The following is a 23,192-nucleotide window of genomic DNA, read 5'->3' as shown; positions in this document are numbered from 1 at the left end:
CCAACCACCACCATCTCAGGGCTCACATCAGAGCCATGTGGTCACCAAGGCCGTTCCAGTGCAGACCTGCAGGGACCTGCTAAGGCTCAAGGGGCTGGGGGGAGCAGCCACCACCCCAACTATGCAGAGCTCAACCTGTTCCCCCCACTGCTTTCCCAACTGGTTGTTCTGAGCCAGACAACTTTTCCTCCAGACCCTGACAACATCTTGGAAGAATCAGGCAAGGCACACTACCATATGCTGGACAAAACTGGCTCCCTGTCTCACACAACACTGCAGGAAAAAGCAGCTGGGGAGAAGATAGGAGAACTGCATGAATGATTATTTACACATTCTACTGCCACTGCCCCAGGGAGCTGCTCCATTATAAGAGATGAGCTGCAAGTTACAGAGACCCCAGAGGCACACATACTCTGCAGGCACAGCTGGCACTCTCCAACACAGGTCCCTGCAGGGCAAGCAGAGCTTGGCCCCTGATCACGAAATGGGGCACTGTGAGACCTAACTGCTCCACATACAGAACAGACTCAAATATATTTTAGTCACTTTATTTATATCTATATACATCACATTTTGATTCTCCAAGTAGTCAAGGCAGAAATTCTTAAAGTTTAGTACATCAACTATATAAAATACAGCTGAACCAAGGTAGGATAGAAATACATACATTATGGTACATTAAGTGCTTTAAGTAAAGGTTAGTCTTGGCCATCAGCTAACGAGTGAATCATTTGGTTTTGGTCATTCTCACACAGGAGAGTCCACAGGCAACCCCTCTTGAGCCCAGCAGCACTACTTTACCATCAAGAGTCCCTCATGTTTTTGGGGTCAGAATGCATCCCTGGGCCACCACAGGGCACTCTGCTGTCTATACGATGACTCGAAGTGAGTCACCACTTCTGACTGGGACAAGATTTAGACATCTGTCACAAGGCCACAGATCAAAACAACAGAAGAAAAAGAGCCTGTGTAGCTCTGAAGAAATGTAGTCTCCATGTTTGCAACTGGGATTTACTTACATGTATATGTGCTAAACCTGTGTTATAAAGAAATAAAAACCCTCTCTGATCAAAGGGGTTTTGTAATACCCAGGACATCCTTAGGCATGCTGCAGGGACACAGACCTAACACAGCCTTACAAGGACATCTCTCAAAGATCTCTTCTGCATCAAGAATTTCTCTCCTGAAAAAGTCAGTTTTGTAGTAATTGAAATGCCAGGACAACTCTTATTCTGAAAAGGCAGCACTTGAGGAGATCTGCTCAACTACTGGGATTTGAACTGGAAATGCTTACAGCTTTGTGTTACATAGTGCCCAAAGATAGCCCAATTGCAGTTGATACCATAGCTACTGTGTTATTCACGACTAGCAGTTTGCTACTTACTCCAATCTAGTCACGTCCTGGCCCAATGCTAGGTGTTGATGCCAGCTCAAGATCACTCCTGCAAATCTCTCCAACTCCTGTAACTTCAGCCCAAGAAGGTCACAATTCACAGATCTGGGCTCTGTGTTCACAGACTGCAAAACAGTGGAGGGTTTTCTCACATCTACAGTGCTGAAGGCCTTGTGCTGTCATGTACAGAGGAGTATTAGCTACCATCAGATGATCAAGTTGCTCTAGAGCCAGCTGCTTGGGGCTCTGGAAGACAAGCAGTATAGAGCAGCCACACATCATAGGAGTAAGGGTTACTGGTGACAGGACCAGGCCAGCACATCACAGCTCTACCTAGGCCTAGTGCAGATGGCATGACACTGCCCATACTCCTGTTTCATCAACCAATCCACATACTGAGAACGGTGGAAGGTAACAATCAGCTGCTGTTGGATACTTAGCTGGTAGGCAAGTAAAGTTTTTTCTCCTGTAAACTTCAGGAGGGGAAGGAGGAGAACACATGTAAACTTCAGCTGAGACTAGAACAGATTCAGGCTGCATGGCATATTCTTTCACAACAGTGAAGCAAGACAAAGTAGAAGCCACAAAAGTGAGAGTAGCACAGATGGACTGGTTGACCCTCATTACACAAGGCCCCACATACTGCTAGGCATCCTGGGAATACTTTTCAACAGAGGAGGCAAGATGTACCCCAGAGCTGATCAATTGTACCTGATGCATTGTTTCTCTCTGGGTAGAGAAAACAAGGAGTACTGAGTCATCTTTCCAGAGCACATATCACTGCAGCCCTCAATAGTGCACCCCCAGAAAAAATTATTGCATTATATTGAGGAAGTGAGAATACTTTTATTTCTGCTGCTTAAAGGTCAGCATCTTTGCTCATCCTCTAGTAAGGTTTTGCAATGGAGTAGTGAAGACTTCTTCCAGCACAAATGATTGTTTCCTCCTGGCAGCTCAGACATGAGCTGGTATTGGAGCTAACAGTTCAATTCTCACTGCTGGCCTTTTCCTTTCTCAGTGTTGCCCAGCTGTCACTTCTGAACAAAACCACCACAATCTGCTGCAGAAGAAAATGCTGAACACAAGAGGAGTGAACAAAATGCATGTTTCAATCCACAGTTACATCGAAGGCAGCATTATCAGGCAATTGGTTAGAATGAGCAAGTCATCACAAAGAGTTACACCATCCCAGATTCCATGCTCATTTGAAGTCCTTCCATCATAGATTGGAAGTCAAAGGACAGTATTCTTGCCTTTCAAACTCAAAACACCCTCTTATTTACTGGCCTATATTATAATGAAAGTAAGAAGTAAACTTTTCAGCTATAAAACGAGGTAAAAAGTAATAAAAATGGGAAGAAGTGCTTATTGTCATAACAGAGATTCACAGATCTCTGCACATCTTATCCATCACACAAGATACCTGTTAGTTCAGCTTTTTCTTTATACAGAAAATGACAACTACATTCATCTCAGTGAAAAAAAAAAAGTCATGAATGCAAGAAAAACATTCTTCCAGCAAAGTTTCACCATGAGGTAAATGCATTGTTTGAAAGTCCCAGGGAACTGAAATGGATTTGAAGTGATCTGCCAGGAATGATGGTGTCATTACGGAGAAAATTATCACTTTGTCTAGCAAGGAAGGAGAGTTAATCTGCTACATTACTATCATTAATCAAGTCTTGTTAAATTAAAGGGTGTATTTTTTAGTTACGTGTTTTCAGGGATTTGAGCAACATTCAGACCAAAGTACTGTTTAGGACTGAAGGATATGTTTTGGGTTTTGCAGTCTGCTGATGCCATATTTATGGGATTCAGCTAAAATGAAGTTATGACAGATAAAGACAAAGTTGTATTGCAGCAATATAATGTAAAAGATGGAGTCATATGGTATTACAGATGTGGAGTTGTCTTAAAAAAATACTGTTTACGGAATCCAGGAAAAAATTGAAACTATGGAGCATAAGCAGGACAAGTTATTAATGGATCCTGAACAGTTCAACTACAGACCACTGCAACAATAGTAGAACTCATGAATTAACTTCATTTTTCTCTCACCCACTGATGCACAGGGGGTTTATTTCACATTTGCAGTACCACACATCCACTACAGAAACATGAGCTGCACATATTCAACACTATTTTGGCAGTGCAAGACTTAGAGAGATCTTGTACTTCTACACCATCATGACCTGGACAGTATCTTCTTCAGTACTCTTACAAGGAGATAGCATCACCTTCCCCACTGACAGAAGGGATGTCTTTTAACCAATGCTGTTCAGCTTATATCCTTAGTGAGGCAGGTTTGCTTATCATCCTCCAAGAGAGGGTTAAAGTGCAACAAGCAGATTTCACACCTCACAACATGACACACGTAGTTAGTGCAGACATGGAACTGCAATCCTCTTGTATATTGCTGGACAGACTGCTGGAAGAGAGTGGCTTATGAGGTCATTGTCCTCCTGTGCTTTCCCAATATGGGCTTTAGCTTAGCAGTTCAGGCCCAGTCCTGTCCAATGGTCTGGCACCATTAGGAAATACTTGTCCATAGCTTCACAAAACCTGGTCCGGTACAGTTCTGGAGAGACCACAGTGGGCATCTTACCTGAAATGCAAGAGTCAAAAGCAGTTAGAAATGGGCTAAAGAGTATACTGCATACAGACATATGTCAGCTGAGATTACACCACCACACAGGATAACCATGAAGGCATATTGTGAGAAGACAGATGAAGGTCTGGACCTCTGACACTGAATTGAGATACCTGAATTTGGAGGAACCATCTAGGATTTTTACATCAGCCCTGATCCATTTGCTTCTTTTTCTTTTCTCCTGTTTACAGGTCTTTGAGGTTTTCCAGCAGAGATGCAAATTTCTCCCATGAAGAATTTCACTCTATGGATTTCACTCTTCTTCAGACACCTAACATGTGGCCAACACCAGGCAATGCTACACAAAAAGTACTCAACTCACTTCCAGAAAGGGAATTTCCTCAGCTTCTCAAAATATGGGCAGTAGTCAATTATTTGGTAAGGATTCCTCCACACTAACAGCCCAGAGTGTATCTGATTTTCTGAAACCAGGCAACAAGGGTTTTTGCTAGTATATCTGTATGGATGACTAAGTTTGCATGTGACTAGTTGGTAACTAAGAAATTAAAAAAGAAAAATCTCATAAGTAGGTGACCTTTACCCCAATCCCTGGAATTGTAATACTTAAAGGGTCACTCATGGAGGCAGATCACTGTACCAATTTTTCTGAAACTTTTCATTTGTGTACCAGAGATGGAAAAGTGGAAGAATGACCATTGAGAGGGGCTTAAAGGAGGACCCAGGAACTTACAGGCCCATCAGTCTGACAGGCTGCACACAGAGGGTAGTAAATAGCTCCTTTATAAACTGGTGACCTGTCACCAGTGGGATCCCCTAGAGATCCCTAGGGGATCCCTATAGATATTGGGCCCAATGCCATTTAATATCTTCACAACTGATCTGGAAGATGGGATGAAGTATACCCTGACAGAGTTTGCCAATGATACCAAACTGAGTGGGGTTGTGGACATTGTGGAAGGGAGAGCCACCCTACAGGAACATCTGCATAGGCTGGAAGAATGGGCTAACAAGAACCTTATGAAGTTCAACAAGGACAAGCACAAGGAAAAAGAAGGCTTACGGGAGACATTAGCACTATGTTTCAGTGTTTTAGGGTGTCTACAAAGAAGATGGAGACTTCCTTTTTACATGGAGCCACATGGAAAAGATGAGAGCTAATGGGTACAAGTCATTCCTAGGGAGATTCCAATTAGACACAAGAGTAACAGTTTTCACAATGAGAACAATCAGCCATTGGAATAATCTCCCCAGGGAAGTGGTGGATTCCCCAGCATTTGACACTTTCAAGATTCAGCTGCACAAGGTGCTGAGCCATCTTGTCTAGACTGTGCTTTTGCCAAGAAAGGTTGGACCAAATGATCCTTGAGGTCCCTTCCAACTTGGTATTCTAAGATTGCTTCTCCTGTTCTGGACAACTTACTCTAGTGCAATACATTTGCATTATTGGGAAACTGTGGCTTTATTAGCATAGTTATTGAAAGCTTCCAGGTAACAAGGAAACACAATCAAAAGTTTTTCTTTCATTCTGGACTTACCTTGTCCTCCCAGTATGCCAGTTGACTTTACTACCATTTCAAGCTTTTTGTCCCACGTAAAAGTGCGAATATAGTCTGTTGAAATAAAAATAATCCACGCACAAGCATGTTATATCTGCTACAACCCAAGTAACACTGTTCTAAAATGTATCTATTTCCCCTCAAAAAGGGCAAGAAAGCAGTAGGCTTCTGCAGTCAGAGCTTCAGTGTTTTCCCTACCAGTTGCCTCACTTTCTATAATGATTATATTTGGGTAGGGTGAATACAGTATCTCAAAAGACCAGCACGATCACAATCAACTCCTGTGTCTCTACAAAAGCAGACTGCCCAGGCATATGTGTGTCTTTATCCGTGTTAGACTGTCCAGGGCTCATTTTCAAGAGTCACATAGCTCCTCCTCATCCCAGAAGCCTCACTTTGCCCTAACTGCTCCCACCACTTTACTGCAACAGCTAGCAGCATCAAGACTTGGATACCTCTCCATTTAAGCCAGTATTTCTCATCACTTCAGCCACCTATAACAGGTTTGATAACAAATTAAATGCTTTCTACTTCATGACAGGGAGGCCTGGAAAACCATCAGTGACCCTGATTGGAAGTGGAGGCTGCAAGAAGAGGACTTCAGAATTGCTTCCATGCCCCTTTCAGAGAAAGTATGATCAGTCATCACAAGCACAGGAACATTTTGGTCTGCAAAGCTGAAGCTACAGTAAGATCAGGTTTACATTACTGGATATCATTATCTGCTAACATTTGACTACAACTGTAAATATACAATTTTGAATTTACTGTTTCTAGGTTTACAAAAGGACAGCCTAAGTACTCACATTTTATCTCAGCTGTGCTTTACACAAAACATAGCCAGATTTGACAATCTTAAGACTTATCCATTTATCTGAATACTCTGTGAAAATACTCCTTAGAAATGTTTTGGAACTGATATCAGTATGTGCACTAACTAGTCACTTCATGCCTCAAGACCCAGAGTTTCATGCAACAGGGCCTAAAAATAAAGTTTTTAAAGACTTTCACAGACCTAACTTAATTGTTTCCTGTATCAAATTAGCATCTAAAATAGATAGAGATACTGACCTCAGATTCAAACACAGTCCAAGCTAATGTTTTTCAGTTCCAGTCCAATGCTAATTTAGTCTGAGTACTTTGTAAGTTCTCGGGTTATCATTGGGATTCCCTGACAGACACAGCAGACATGTTTCTATTCTTGAAGATATTTGTGTTCAACAAGTTCCTTCAGATATTTGTGTTAAACAGTGAAGGGACTGTTATCTTTAAACATCATATAAAATATAATATTTAATCATGTAAGACAACATATGACAACAAAAAGCCACATTTACAGAAGGAGCAGAGTCTCATCCCATTTGCCCAAACACTCAAGATTCTACAAAACTAGATCTAATGTTTAACTTCCCTCTTCCAATTCTACCAATACCATTTCTCCTTAAATCTCCTCAACACAAGTTAAAATTTAAAAGATGATGTAAACATGACTAAACTTAAGTTTAAAAGATTAAATTTATAAAAGCATACAAATAAGCTTCCCTGCTTCAAACTGGAGTCAAAGTGTAGGTTAAACGCCAACTTCAAGTGTCTCTCACTACCTGTGAGGCCTCCTGCATATACTCTTAGCAATGCAAATGTTAACATAAGCGCTATACAAGACTTGGAGAGAAGACTTCCTGCCTCCACTTTGAATAGGTGAGGGTGGTATTCCACCAAAGACAAGATTTCTTGACACACATCTCTCTGGTGGTAGTACAGTTTTAAGAGTACTATAAACAGCTAAACCAGAAGAAGCCAAAAGTTTCAGCTAAACCAGAAGCTTCACCACCTGAAAGCAAGGAAGTAGAGAAGATAACCTACCAATGATCCCAACCACCAGCTCATTGTTGGTATCATCACGACCCACCAGCAGGGAATAGTCGATGATGAGATGGCTGGAGAGGAACTGGGAATCACTGTGTATGGAAGCTCTCAGCACAGCTTTGCAATGGGAACGTATGTACAGAGGATTGTCCCGGACCATCTTCAGAAGGTTTTCATCCAGCAGAACTACATCACAAGTTTCCTTGCCTGTGTCTGTTTTGACATTTCTATTCCGGAGGGAGCCCTTCAGGTCAAAAACCTACAAATGGAGAACAGCACTGCTTTGTTCCCTTTGTCTGTGGGGTTAAAGACATCAACATACCTAACTGCTTGAGAAGGCAGCACAGCAGGGCAACTGTTTCCTTCTCTGCAGAAGGAAGACAGTTAACAAAGTATTTTTGTAGTGCAACAATTAGTTTCCTGAGTGGAGAGTAGAGTGTAAGCCCAGGTGAAAGTTCTGCCACCTGAATTCACAAGTTTTAGGCAAGTTATTTCATTAATATTTAGCCCAATTTAAGAGGAAAAAGATGTGCCTATTTTTTTATATTGTTTAGGTAACCTCAGTTTTACAGCTATCTTCTACGGAGTCAAATGCTGACAAAAATAAAGCCACTGAAGAGGGGGGTGGGTCATGCATGAAGCACCATTTGTCATCTGCTAACACTGGCAAGGCAAGAGACAGACCATCATTAGATTGGAAAGGATCTCTGAAAGTCTTGAGTCCAAAGTCCTGCTTGAAGCAGGCCCTGTTGGAAAAGGTTGTTTAAGCTCCGTCCAGTCAAAATTTAACTAACTTCAGGAACAGAGTCCATAGTCTGTTAGGGTTTCTGTTATCCAGTGCCTGACCTCCCACAATGATTTCAAATATAGGCAAACAAAAAGATAACACACAACATCCTTTACATTTATCTAGAATTCCCTCAGTTCACTTCCTCCCAACACACATCACCTGTTCAAGGTCAGGCACTGGGAGGTAAGGTGGAAATAACTGATACCATCTAGTTTTAGAAATGACATTTTCTTGAACTTCCTTCTCAGCATCAAATCTGTTTTTGAAGAGAATTTCCCCCTAGTCATTTTAAGGTCTTCATTCTACTGCCTGATAAAGACTGCTTTTCCTTGACAAAGAGCAAGGCTGAACTCAAAACCTTGTCCCATACATGAAGTGGTTCTGAGAAAGAACAGTGGGTTGAAAACATTAGTTCCCCCCACTACACAGTAACTCACCATCTCTATGAGTAAGCTCTCAATCTAAACAAATTAGTCAGTTCTTCTTTGCAAAAAGGTTTGACATTTTCCTAATTAGGTTGGTGATGCTTTCTCCCAGACACTAGAGATACACTGACAAACAAGATTTCTAAAACCTGAACCCTGCACTACAGCTATCTGAACTAGCCACTACAGGCATCACGTTACTGAGGATCACCTAACAAGGAAACAGGCACGAACTGTCATCTTTGAGCAGTGCTAGACAGAGACAGCACATGCAAAGTTACCTCTATGGCTGCTGGTGACCCTGCTCCTGCTCCCAGGCACAACTGCACTGCCAGGGAACAGAACACTTAGTTCTTACCTGAGCCATTTTCCTGCCATAGAAAAGGTTTTCCATGACAAGCAGATCCAGTTTCTTTTCAGTGTTGTTTTGAGAGTTCTTGTAACCAATTCGATACACTCCAAGGATTTTGGCCAGTGCTGTGGGCTTCTGATGAAGAGAACACATAGGTTAAGATCCCCATGTAGAGGCAATCAGCACTAGAGGCACTGCTATTGTCTCTGACTGTGTATTATAACTTAGAAGCCCTAGCAAAATTTCCACTTTACATCTTAAAAACATGTTATTAGTACAACTCATACCCTCCAATATTTTCTTTTATTTAAATGAAAGGGTTAATAGAAACTGATACTAGTCTGTAAAATAGAGAATACTGCCTAAAATAAAAGGCACGTTTTTCAATACCTTGTGCTGAACTGCATTAGTGATGTAAGTGAAGTAGTGTGGAGCAAAATCGAGGAATGACTGGACTTCCAGACGAGGCATTTGCTTCAAGATGAATCTATCATCTGTTTTAATATCAGACACAGGCAACAGAGAGTTACATAATAATACATCAGTAAGTAATGTATTACAATTTCTTTAGGACTGTCACACAGCCAAAATGGCTGGAAAAATTAAAGTACTACAATGCTCTTAAATCCTTACCCAAAGCTCATTTCTAGATTGTTTTTACTTCATATATTCTGAATTTCAGCCTCTATGGATTTTGGCCTTCTATTAAATCAGTGAGAAGAAACTGCCTACATTAGATCTACCCCAGCTATATGGGCTTTCTATATAGGTAACAGAAACAGCCTACAGACACTTCCATTCAATACTTGTTTTAAGTAGGGGCCTAGAAACAGCCATAGTTTGAAAAAAAATAATCAATTAACTGCAGCATGTGAGATTGTAAGATACACTGTGTCTTTAGTAACCAGTTTTCCTTGATTTATACTCAAGTTTTTGTTTTCTGAAGCCTGCCTAAGAGTATAACCCTTCTGCTCACCTGGCCTTCCTAGTTGCTACTGCTGAAAAACAGAATTGCATTTTGTTTTCCTGCACGTACAAAGAGACAAATAATTTGATATTGAAGACCCCAGAACAATCCACTTAACCTTCCCTTCTGATTGGCCACTTCACTCACCAGTCCTTTGGGTAGAGGCAGTCAGGGATTAAATGATGCACTAACCACTACCAACCCCAAATAATACCCTCTAATTACAAAGGGAGAAGCAGCTGTATTTACCCTCAGTCACATAGAATGCAGCCCCAGATTTGCCCCCTCGTGCCTGCCAGGGCATAGAGTGAGAGAGGGATCGGATGAAGTCCTCTTCACTGCTTCCCAGGATCACTTCACGCATCTTGTGAAACTCTCCAGCATAATAAATCCGGCAGTAGAACTTGGCATTTGCATCTGAAAACTCTGCAAAGCAGTCTTCCTCACTAAGGGCATTCAGTACTCATTCATTACTTTAGATAACAGTGAGATTCCACTAATGTCTTGAAGAATATTATTGTGCTAAGCATCCCCTTCTCATGCTTATTGTAATTCAGAAGTTTCAACCAATGGGATTTAACTGAAAAACTTACAGGAAAGTCAGCCCCCTTTGGGTTAGCTCACAATGTATGCCATAGGACTGTTCAAACAAAAGATCAATTAAAAAAATGGGGTATTTTTACAAAGGAGAGATTGATTACAGTAAGTAAAAATGTTCTTTTCTTGCTTTGATTTTCCTTTGTGCCAAATACAAATTAAAAATAATTAACTTCAAGAAGATTTCCATTACACTTGCACAAGGAGCTTGTCAGCTAATTCTAAGTTAATATTTACAACTACTCACGGAGTTCAACATGGGGATTCACCAGCTGTTTCTTCTGTCCATCTCCTCCATCTCCATCATCTGAAGGCATAAAGGGACCATTCTGTCAGGGCTGTGCATTATTAATGCCAAGAAAGCCATGTAAGGTACTACTTGTAAACTCACACCACAGGAAATTTTTTTTTCAATAATACAGACTGAACTATACATAGGGAATTAGTAATACAGCTATAATGGTATGATATAATACATATGCTGGAAGGGCACTGCTGTTTCACAGAATCACAGAATGGTTTGGGTTGGAAGAGACCTTAAAGATCATACAGTTCCAACCCCTGCCATGAGCAGGGACACCTTCCACTAGAAGTTTATGGAACACAAGTCCAAGCTTCCTCTTTCTCTACATTCATTTTCCATGAGCTGAAACAATGAAAGTTAAACAGCAAAGGAGGAAGAGAGTCTAGGCTGCTTAACTAGAACCATCTCAATTCAAAGGCATTCAAGTCCAGATTACTTGATGTCCCTTTAGTTACCAGGGTTTGAAAGACCCTGATGCCTTTATCACAAAGCAAAGCTATGTCTCTGGGAGAAACCCATATTTGATGTTCAAATGATTCATTTTCAAAGCATGTTGAGTAATCTAGGACTCTTGGCAAAGTATGAGCAGGAGTGCATTCTGGGCCTCACAAGCATGAATGAGGTTTGGGAGAAGTTACAGTCCAAGAGAGAAGATGGACTCAACAGTCTTGTACCTTGAGTCTCTGCTCCTTGGTTTTCTGCTCCCTCTTTGCCCATCTGTCCAACCTGGTAGTAAGCACTGTCAGCACCACGTAAGGTCTCCTTCTTCTGGGAAGACAGGTCCGGGCTCTTCCCTCCCGTGCCACGGAAGAAAGACAAAACACCAGATGGTTTCTTTGCTACAGTGAAAAATAATAAAGAAATTGCTGTTGGCACTTCCACAAGCAGTTTAATTAAAGCATGACTCATATGAACATTCCCCATTCATTGTTCTAACTGGAAGAATTATGCCATTCAACTAACTCATTTGCTGTTCTTCAAGCAACTAAGGTCCACAAGGTTAGCTGATGCAGCATTCTGAGTAGCATTCTGGAATGCTGAGTCATTTGAAAACAGACCATGCATGAGCATCTTTAACATAGTAAGAACCTCTTGTCTCCATTTCAAAGTACCTTAATTGCCATCTTTTGGACTGCAATGCCCAAAACAGTCAAAACGTATTATGAGCATCATACCCCACTGACTAGCCTAGATTCAAGAACAACCCAAGGTCCACTATGTCATAACATACTAAAATCAGGAAATGACAGTCTGATCTTGTAAAGATGAATGAAAGCCACAGACTCCAAAAAAACACCCAAAACCCCACACAGCCCCAACTCCTCTCATGTTTTACATAAGTCAACTCTAAGACTAGTCACAATTTCAACTCAGAACGCATTTTGGTTTTTCTAACTTAACTTTCACAAGAGCTAGAACCCAGGTTAAGTGGACTCAAATCTGAGCCAAGATTAGCATCATGTATATGATTTTGGCAAAATGGTCTTACGCTGTTCTGGTTCTGCACCGCGATTTGAAGGACCCATGTTAGCCTCAGGCAGACGGACAGGGCTACTGCTCTTTGGCTTGCTGTCTGGCATGCTGAATGGAGCAAGAGAAAAGAAGTCATGAACCCAGAAAGCACTGCCACCCGAGACACTACTGCTGTATGCCTGGACATTGATTTCTCCGCTATGCCTAACTCTAAGTACTACTATGGGAAGAAGACAATGGTGTGGGACTCTCCAAAGTTGTTCTCCTCCACCTTCCCGAAAAAAATCCTCTTGGGTCCATAGCAACAGTTCTATCCATCACCAGAGGAAAGGTAAGCAGGCCCAGTAATCCTACCATGCACATAGTCAAGGGATTAGGTGATGGAGTCAGCACAGTCCCTAACATGAAATGGAAACTAAGATACTGCAAGTATCAGTTGGATACATGGAATGTGTCAAATTCCACCAGAATGCAGAGATCTTAACACGGGCATATTTTGAAGGTTCTTCCCTATCTGAGTTTTGGCTTATTCACTACAATCACTGTGCCTTTGCTCTATGGACTGTAGTTCCTGCATGTCACCTGTTCGCTTGTAGCCCTTCTTCAGAACTGCTCTTCAGAGATGCTTTGGACAACTCATCCAGGGCATTTCTGTACTCCTTGCAACTGAAAGAAAAAGGATATTAAAGAAAACAAATGAAGAGTTAATTATTCTCTGGGAGACTCTGTAACACCAACCCAAAGATTCAGCTCAGAGACAACCACAGTAAACAAAACATCACAGTAGAAAAACTTCTGCTTCATTTTTTACTTATAATTAGAACTTAGTTTCCCTAGAACAGGAAGCTGCTCTAGATAATGCTGCAGGAAAAATCTCCCCTTGTTTCTTCCTCTCCAACAATTTAAGAATGCATTTCTTCAAAAATCTGCTGCCTTGAGACATGGAAACCCCAAGGTTTACTGAAGCAGCTGCTTTGGAGAGCTGAATAGTAGAAAGAGCTGCTATGACCAAAGGTAGTATTGATACTGCAGTCTGTCCTTTGCCTAACTGTTGTTCCCTAACCCAGCTGCACTTCCTCCAGGCTGGAGAGGCTGAGTAAATTTTAGTTGCACTTCTTACTCTAATAATATCTAATTACAAGGCACACTACACAACTACTTAATTTTTGCATGCTAGAGTTCAACTAAAAAAGTCCCAAATCCAGCTGTCAGGTTGGAAAATCTACTTTTCATATCTCAGTAGTAAAAGGAGACTACTTCAGCCCTGGTAGATACTCTCAACACAGCTGAATGAAGAAATTCTGCCATGGTTGTTTCCTACTATTAGGATTTAAATATTCCTCAAACAGAAAAGCTGCAAAAGTACAAAGTGTGTCAGATGAACAGCAAAATCACACCAGTACCTGAGAGCAAAAGCTATGATGGAGCTTGGTTCTTTCTCACAGACTGCAATAGGTACACGTTCATGCTCATACATTAGGTAGTGCTTATCCGGCTCACTAAATGAAAATGACATAGGGAGGCTGTTAGTAGACTGTAAAAATTTGTGGAAAGGAAAGGTTAAGTTTTGGTCAAAACCCAGATCTCATCACTGCACTCCCAGGCACAAGCTGCAAGTCTCAGCATAGAACCAAAGCCCCCCAGATAAGCTTCTCCCAATAGACACATTCATAACTATGTGGTTAATTCTAAATGGTAGAGTGTTAGGCAATCAGCATTTCAAGCAAGCTGCTTATATCCGAAGACCAGCTCCAAGTTAGAATAAGAGTCTATTTCTGTTTAGCAGCCACTGTTTCTAATGGCACCAAAACCTGCCTGAGTTTGGTTTGACTGTTCTGCAGCATAGCCTGCAGAGTGAAATTAGGGGACTAACCTGGACTCTTTTCTGAACAAGCAGTTTAGCACAGAAAGTTCCCCAAAGCCTCCTGGGTTCCTGTAAGATTTTCTCTGACTTATCTGTAGGGTCCAGTCATTTAGCTTTTACCTCATTAGCCCAAGGCCTCCGCTTCTACCCTGGGGGTGGGATTCAGAAGTTAAACTCAAGCTGCCAAACGTTAGGCTCATGTCAAAAGAGAAACACTACAAAGCACGCAGACCAAGTAGCTGCAAGACTTTCCAGCCTGCCCATCTTCACATGAGAAGGGGACTTGAGGGCACATGCAGTAGCCATTGAATCTGACCTACACCCAAACAATGCCAATTTGAGTCCAACCCTTGGAAGAGGTCTGGAAGCAAAAACAAGAAGCAGGCATGTAGCTTTAGTAAGTCTTTGCTAAGGAAGGACATTTCCACTCCCTCCCTTCAGCAGTGAAGTTAGAAAGCACCTTTCTCCCTCTTTCCCCCACCCCTTTGTCTTCCACAAGAGTTCTAAGGAGGCATGTCTGCTAGGACAAGGAAAAAACTGCTAATGTGTTTACACAAGGGTGGATCATTAATAAGAAAGGTGAGCAACCTACTAACACCTAGAAGGGACACAGAAAACTTCCTACCTTGACAAAATTCTATAGCTTATTCAGGAGCAAACTCACCTAATTACTTCAATTATATACCAAGCAAAGGAAGCATGCACAGCCCTGTCTGCAATTTGACCAGGCTGCTAATTTTGTACATTGTATATACAATGCAGTACTTACAAGGGAAATGGAATGGGGTTATAGTTGTTTCCAGGCAAAAAATTAGCCAAAATAGCTTTCATAGTAGACTTCTCCTTCACTTGGCTGTCTGTAGATCCCAGCAAGTGTCCATCAAATACATCTGGAACAGAAAAGTTAAGTCTGTATCACAATATCAAACCTTAAGCTGCAGACCAAAGGTTGCAGACCAGAGTTACCAGATCAGCCGTTTCCCAAATGGATCTTGTACACTTGCTACAGAGAAAGAATACAAGAACACAACTGAACTATACCTTCTGAGCTGCTTGTTGTATCCTGTTCAGAGAGTGTGCTGGCACCAGTCATATGTTCTGATACCTCTGGAGGTGTGGGCAGCTGCAGATGGGTGGAGCCTGTGGAGCTCTGACTCGATAACGTAGTCAGGAAACGATCCTCTGAGAGTACAAGGACAGTTAAGGACAGAAGAAAGGATTTTACACAGCTGTCAGAAGTGACATTGCTTGCTCCCAGGCCAAGCTCCACCAGTATCTACTTTTAAGAAGTTTTTACTCAGAAAACAGGTAAGGCCATGCAGACCAAAGGACTGGGCAAGCTGATCAATGTAACACATAACCTCCAGAAGACACACACACTTATACCCACTACCTACAGTTCCCACAAACTCCCAGTATGCCTTCACAGGTAAGATGTCTCAGCACCCACAACCAGTTCACAGAAGAGGTGAGAGGCATTTCCCAAGTTACATGTGGTTATTCAGGTATTTGGAAAGCCTCTGAAAGAGGACTGGGCAAGCTGATCAATGTAACACATAACCTCCAGAAGACACACACACTTATACCCACTACCTACAGTTCCCACAAACTCCCAGTATGCCTTCACAGGTAAGATGTCTCAGCACCCACAACCAGTTCACAGAAGAGGTGAGAGGCATTTCCCAAGTTACATGTGGTTATTCAGGTATTTGGAAAGCCTCTGAAAGCTTTTAGAGTTCAAAGTTTGATCAACTTAGTATCATTAGTAATTCAGCTTCAAAAGCAGATGGCCAATTTCTATCTTACTATAAGAAAGAGTAAATCTGACAGAATGGGGATTTGCTGTTTCTCTGAATTATCAAATTTGACAAAAGCTCCCATGTCAGGGAAAGGGTTACAGAAAGCTTCTTTCCATAGCTTATGAAAAAAAAGTAACAGACCTTTCTCTCCATTCTGCAGTGCTGGAGAAGCATTGCGTGGGGAAGCGTCCATGCTACTGATCTAGGCACAATAACAAAATACCAGTTTTGATGCCAAGCTCTTTACACAGCTGTATTCCTTCCTCCTCTGTGGAACACTTGCAAAAGCAGATGTACCACAACAGAGCACTCCCACCCACTTCTCAGCCTCTTCTTTGTCACTGTATCTGTGACCACAGGAAAAAGGACAAGGCAACAGCAACCCAGGTTCACAAGATGCTTATGACTGTTATCATCTGTGTATGCTGCTTTAAACACTACACTCTCCCTCTGTATGAACCTACTAGCTACTAAATCAAGGTTCCGTGTGTTTTAGCACCTAACAAATATGTGTTAAGTGGAAAGGACCAGTATGCATGCAGCTGAACAAACCTAGGGTCGCATGGAGTTTCTTAGTGCACCTTGCTAATGTTTGAACTATTGGGAGTTCAGCCTCTCTGTATGATGCTCATGTTACATTGCCTTGCAGCCTGGATATTCTCCTCAGAATACCAGCTCCTCAAAGGGTGAATGCTCAGCATGCTGGCAAGTGTAGTCTTGGACAGAGCTCTTGAGGCAGCAGTCCAAAATCGTGTATACACCCCCTCAGTCAGTTCCCACAGGATACATTGCAAAACAGGGATCATCCTGAAAATTCATTATCAGTCTTTCCCATGTCCTTTGCTCTGCCTTTCTCAGTATTTTTTCACAAGGGATACACCTGATGGGCCACAACCTAGGATCAAATGAGGTGACCCAATCCCTCCCTATCTAGGCATACACTTGACAATGACTGCAGCTCTCTGCTGGTAGTGTTTATATCAACACAACATAAACATCACAGAAAATCATCCACTCCTATTCATATTTAGTCTTTTTCCATACAATATGACTCTTAGTTCACACCTTTAGGTAAAGATACGCATACTAACATGCAATTTATGCTTTTCCAGCTGAAAACTACAGGATGCAGTAAAACCAGTTTCCTAATTATTAAAGTGAACTGAAGCCAGTCTTAAGATTATTGTATTGCCCCAGGAAAAAACAATGCTTAAAGCAGCTTCTAGCCTGCTACTCATACCTTGCTTTCTTCACCTTGTCTCAGTCTCCCAGGACTGGGTGGTACTGATGGACGTTTTCTCCCTTTCTCTTGTTGAAACAGATCCTGCAATCTTAAATTTTAAAAAAACAGTCATAATAAAACAAAAACAACAACACAACCACATAAAACATACCACCGAAGAAAAATTAATCAAAAGATAGGTTATTGGTATTATCTCTGAAAGACACAAGTTATGAAGTTTCTCCTCACTAGAATACAGCCAAGCATGCCTTGACTGCAAAATCAGATTACTGCATCAAAGTGATGTTTCAAATGGCCAAAGATGGCACATTTTCTTCACCTCTGATAACTTCACACAATCAGCTGGTCCCTTATGCTCCCCTCTTTCCACCTCTTCTACCTTTATTCAAATGACACTTTCTGCTCCAGATGAAAGTTGTGCTCTACAACATAATTATGTTTATTATATTGCCTGAAATGATTTTCTGTTCCAATCAACCAGCTCTGTGGTCTTAACCAGTAAAAGTTAACCAGCACAAGCTGTACAGAGCAACTGCCCTATAGGAAAAGTACAGCAGAACTTCTTCCCTCCTATAGCAAACATTGTATTATTCTTGCTCATGATTCCAACACGTGTCCTCTTACCTATTATTCCAGGCTTGTAGCATCTCACAAAGTCCTTGCTTTTTAGCTATCAGAGACTCAAAAACAGATTGCAATTGTTGAGGTGTGTCTAGTGATGATGAAAGCAGCCTTGCTTGGATTTTCTCTGTCCAGTTCCGAAACTCCCCTTCTTCCATCTGCCAAAAGAAAACCTGTCAGTGTTCTCTCACCCAAGATGACACAAGATCTGAGTGGCTCCTCCACACACTTCACAGCCTATGGTCTGCTGATATGCAAAGAGTCTATTACCTCCTTTTGGGCAAAGAGGTCTTCCATCTTCTCCTCTCTTGTTTTGCTGAAAGTGTCCGTTTTCAGAGAAGCAAGGCGATCATCAACAGCAAGATACACTTGTGACACCCTGTCAACAGGCATGCAAAGAGTTAAGCTGTGACTACTTGGAACAGCTTCAACATTCTTTAATAAAAGTCTGAGCATGTTTAAGGTTAGCATTTAAGAATACCATGGACAATACACAACAGCCTTCCTGCATAGTAGGCTGTCACTCTGAATTTACAAGGGCAAGTTGGAAAACTTCATTAGTAATAGCAGAAACCTAGATGTTACACACACTGACATTTTCCTCCACAACTTATTCTTAACAGTGGAGAAAAATGTCAGAGAGCAAGACAAAGGTCACAAACACATTACTAACAAAGGGGAACCATTTTGTGATCTGTGACTAGGAAGAATCAGGGTCTGCAAGCTTCACCCCCACCAGCAGGGCTCAGAAGTAATGATCTATTTGAGCCCTAAACAAAGCTTCATAGGTTTTGAAGTCTGGTGGTCACAGAGACATCAGCCATATAGGAATGCTGTGGCCAGGCAGAACAGCAGTCAGGCTGGACTGAATACTGTTTTTACCAGGCCTGTCTTCTATCTTTTTTGTTCCTACATTTACAAGGTGTCCAGGCTTATAGGAGTTTACCTTAGACTACAAGAAGGCACCAGTCTGCCTGCTGTTATCATATTCAATAGCTAACAAAGGCAGTCACTTTTATACACCAGAGATTTTAGCTGCCATGTGACCAATATAATGAAAACAGTTCTGTTTGGACAATAGATTTGAGCCATGTCTCTGCAGGTTTTTTTGAGCTGAAGACAGAATTTAAATTGGTCAGATTTTCTATAAAGAAATGTTAGGGTAAGGGTATAAAGTATTACCTGCAGTTTTCAGATTAGGGCTTCTAGGACCACCTCCTCCTCTGTTTCATTTTTAGCATTAGAGGGAGGAACTAAAAATACTTTAGCTGTGCTTGAGAAGGCATTTCATAAGAAAAGGTGACATTTCAGATATCAGCTGATGGTCAACCTTTCAGTGGCTACTTGGCATCATCATTCAGAAACATGCTATATCACTCATATCAGTCCAACATTCAGGCATGGAGAAGAATCTTAGTTTTTACTGGCTATGTTTAAGCTGAACTGCCACCAGATGAAAAGGTGAGAGATTAATACAGACAGAGCAGGTAAAGGTGATAAAGATTTTGATATCACTCTCCCTTAGAAGGATATACATATATATGTTTGAAATAATTCCTCTTCTATCAAATAATGAATACTTAGCTAATGTCATCTTTACTAGAAAAAGTTGTGTGTTCTGCTAATAAAAGTACAAAAGACAAATAAAATAAGGATGACATTAGAAACAAAGCTTACTTTTGTGAGAAATCCTTGAGATCCTGCAAAATAGTAACTTTTAATGGAGCCTGTCGTTTGATGTAGATCTTGGGGAGTGGGACACACACTTCAAGCAGCCGGATTGGAGAGTAGCTGAGAAGGCAATACAACAGCTATTAACAACACTCACACCACATAGTAGTAAATCTTCTCCATATTGAGGTTTGAGGCCCTTATATAATAAGAGGCACTGTCAGCATGTCCAGGGCTTGTTACTTTTAGTAGCAATAACACTCCTAGGCAAATGTAAAACCACAGATCATATTGCAAGAACAGAATTCTGAAAGCTTTTGGAATTAAGACAGGAAAAGTATTTCCCTTCTGTATCGGGAACTGGAACCACCCATTCTTAGAACAGTGCCCACCACATCTTGGGCAGTGATGGCACCCACGATGCCCTCTGCAACCCAGCACACAGCCCTGCACTTGTGGTTATAGTGCAGTTATGCTATCCCATGTTGTACTCATAGTAAAGGACAGAACTGATGAATCCTTACTAGAGCCATATGCTTCATATAATACTAGAGAGAGAAGGAAATTTCCAGCAGTGGAACTCACCTGAAAGATGCCACCATCTGATTATAGGAAAAATACTGGTGATAGTCATGGTGAATGGAATGACCACAAGGCTCTGCATTGGCCCTTCGACTGTATTGGTACCCATAGAACCTCAGCTCAAGGTATTTTGCGAAAGACATAGACCAAGAGTCATTAGAAAGGGGAACAACTGGTGTCACCTGAAAAATTGAAAGCCAAGTGTCTCAATTTCATCCTTCAAACATGATTAAGGGTGGGCCAATCTAGATGGCAAGCTAGTATTTCTAATACAAGAAGTACCCATGACCCCGAAACATACTAAACCAACGAAGATAGCATTTATGCAAAGCTAAGGCTAACACATAGTTAAAATAAATCTGATCTACAACAACTGCTAGTTGATGATGACAGGTGCTAAGCTGGGGGAGTCCAAACATATCCTCAATGGAAGTTTATATCAGGAAGGCTATTTCTCTGCATAGTGACAATTTCCAGCAACCCAGCCAGCAGCAGTGGTTACATCATATACTTTTTCCCTGGTGATTCTTCAGCTACAAATGCATCAGTCTTGCTTTGCAGTATATTTCAACTTCAGCAGGGCTTGCAAGCTTAGAGTAGACACCACTTTACACACACTTAATAGCCACAAACATATATTAGTGTTTACATGAGCACACAGAAATAGAAGGCTACAGAGCAGGTATGCATACAGCAGTGCAGGGCCTGCCATCAGCAATTACATTAACCTCTTCCAGCTATCTTTAAATCCAACACCCGTGTTTAAGTCAGCATAAGTAGGTGAATTGACTCATCCACATGGGTGATTGAGGTGTTCTGCATTTCAGGCACTGCATGAATCTTTTTTCGTTAAGTTTTATTCTTGTCTCTTTAATGGCTCTTAATGTTTAGCTAGAGATGAGTATCCAGTTAGTAATGTTTTCTTAGCTAAATTACAGAACAAGTTTCAGATAATACATAATCTTACTATCTTGTGGGCTTTCTCAGAGCAATTTAGCACTTCTCTAATGAAGATGTTACTTTCTAATCAATACTAAAGGATGTCTAGGCATCATGTTGATGCAATGCAGCTGTGCAGACCACGGTAGATCAAAGGATACCAAGACCTGTAGGTCTCAGTGTCTGCCCTTCCCCATAAATACATCCTTTTGATGCTTGTGCTGATTCACTGCAGGGAAGAGACTATACTCTTCACCTCTAAGGGAGCAACTCCATTTTTTCCTGCATAAATCTATCCTTTCAGAGCCATTTTTGACACTTTCTAATAACTACCTCACACAAGATGTTTCACCCTCAACAGCCCCAATTCTACAAGAGGAATTTGGTAGATAACATGAGAACATTTGTGTCAGTAACAGGTTTTCTGGCAGTTTAACCGTAGCTTCAGGGATGAGCACTTTCTCAAAAATGCTGCCCTTCCATACAAGGTCAGTCACAACATGAATACTAAACTGGAATAGCAATGATTAAGTCCACCTCCTTACCTGTTTGCAGAGTCTGCACCACGAGTAAGTAAGGATGGTGTGCTGGTACCCAGGCACTGGGGAGTCCAGCTCCTTTAGCACAATCTGCACACAGCCTTGCCCATGAACAAAGCGACGGATGTGGTGCACCATTGGTGTTTCACAGAACATACTGGGGCATTGGTAGGAAGGCCTTGCAGAGAGAAACAAATACTTGAGAATGATCGCATCATGGTACTATTTATCTCCACTGTAAAAAAAGTTTCCTAATTCTTTAGTGAAGGCTGTTTCTGCAGAGTGAATTGTACTCATTTAGAAGCAGCATGTAGGGAAGTTCCATTGCCAGCAATGGCTCTATAGGTCCCAAAAGCAGTGACTGGATACTGGTTGCTATGACCTTAAAATGAATCACTTTCTACCAACATATTCTGTATCACCCACAAAATCCACCTGGAAGTGCTTGGCACCAAATTAAAACACCGCTTTGGCCATATACCAAAGCAAATGCTACTGAAGACAAAGATGTGTCAATGTTTCAGCTCCTGAAGGAACAGGAGAACAAAACAGTGCCATATAACCTCTCTGAAAAGAAAAATCCATGACCATCCTTTGGATGTATTTTTTTCTTAAGTCAGGGAAGAGAGATAAACATCAGAAAAAAGTTGAATTGCTTAGGTCTTGAATTGAAATAAGGAATGCTTCAAAATGAGAAAGAGCCTGAAAAATCCCAGATCCTCCTTGTTCACATGAAAAAATAAAGAATTTTAATTATTGAAACTATGGAGATACTAAAACTATGGAGATTACAACAGTTTGCCCAGGGAAGAGGTGGCTGCCCCAACCCTGGTGGTGTTCAAAGCCAGGCTGGATAAGGCCTTGACCAGGCCAACCTGGTCTAGTGGGGAGGTGTCCCTGCCCATGGCAGGGGGCACTGGGACTAGATGACCTGTAAGGTCCATTCCAATCCCTAAAATTCTATGATTCTATGACTGAGAAGCATTCATTTTAGCACACACTAGTCAGCAGACAGAAAACAAGAACTTAAAAGTGGGGAGCTAAGCTCCTTCTCCTCACTGATCAGTACAAGGAGAAATATTTGTTCCTCCAGGGAAGCCTGAACATCAAGAGCATTTTGCTGCTGAGAGTGACCGATGAAAAGAATGGAATAATCTTGTCTTTTGAGGAGCCACAGGCTATCTATCCAGCTTCACAGCCTACTGAGACTCTGTATGGGCTTCTGGCAGCACAGGTTATTTACAAAAACAACTAGCATCTCTGTCAGATGAAATGTCAGAGCAGTTTGCCAGGGTTAAAAGTCTTCTGGAACTTTTACATCAGCCACCTTGCAGATATGATAAAGCCTTACTCTGAGACACTAAATGAGTAGTTTTTATCCAGAACTTGTATAAAAGTTCAATAGGAACCTGAAAATTGTAACCAATCATAGAATCATAGAAACAGCCAGGTTGGAAGAGACCTCAAAGATCATCAAGCCCAACCCTACTGCTGTTACTAGACCATGGCACTAAGTGCCACATCCAATCTCATCTTGAAAACCTCCACAGATGGTAAATCCACCACCTCCCTCGGAAGCCCATTCCAATGCCTGATTACT

At 41.5% G+C, this 23,192-nt stretch overlaps 1 protein-coding gene across 1 annotated transcript; it reads right to left on the bottom strand.

Annotated features, from left to right (window-relative positions):
* Positions 1 to 3,353: 3,353 nt before the first annotated feature.
* LOC103809314 (1-phosphatidylinositol 3-phosphate 5-kinase-like) lies at positions 3,354 to 21,770 on the bottom strand (the record flags this gene model as incomplete). Its single annotated transcript, XM_009082143.1, has 20 exons — positions 3,354 to 3,998; positions 5,540 to 5,614; positions 7,424 to 7,685; positions 9,000 to 9,128; positions 9,384 to 9,487; positions 10,210 to 10,386; positions 10,805 to 10,864; positions 11,536 to 11,700; positions 12,351 to 12,442; positions 12,917 to 13,000; positions 13,738 to 13,833; positions 14,968 to 15,088; positions 15,240 to 15,380; positions 16,139 to 16,199; positions 17,238 to 17,328; positions 17,865 to 18,019; positions 18,132 to 18,240; positions 19,539 to 19,652; positions 20,118 to 20,296; positions 21,599 to 21,770. Coding segments are annotated over 20 exons (2,503 nt in total), but the record flags the coding sequence as incomplete, so codon positions are not given.
* Positions 21,771 to 23,192: the final 1,422 nt, after the last annotated feature.

The sequence above is a fragment of the Acanthisitta chloris genome, unplaced genomic scaffold (assembly GCF_000695815.1).
Source record: "Acanthisitta chloris isolate BGI_N310 unplaced genomic scaffold, ASM69581v1 scaffold23449, whole genome shotgun sequence".
Classification (NCBI taxonomy): Eukaryota; Metazoa; Chordata; class Aves; order Passeriformes; family Acanthisittidae; genus Acanthisitta; species Acanthisitta chloris.
The sequence above is the reverse complement of the archived record's forward strand: the minus strand, read 5'-3'. Positions and strand labels throughout refer to the sequence as shown.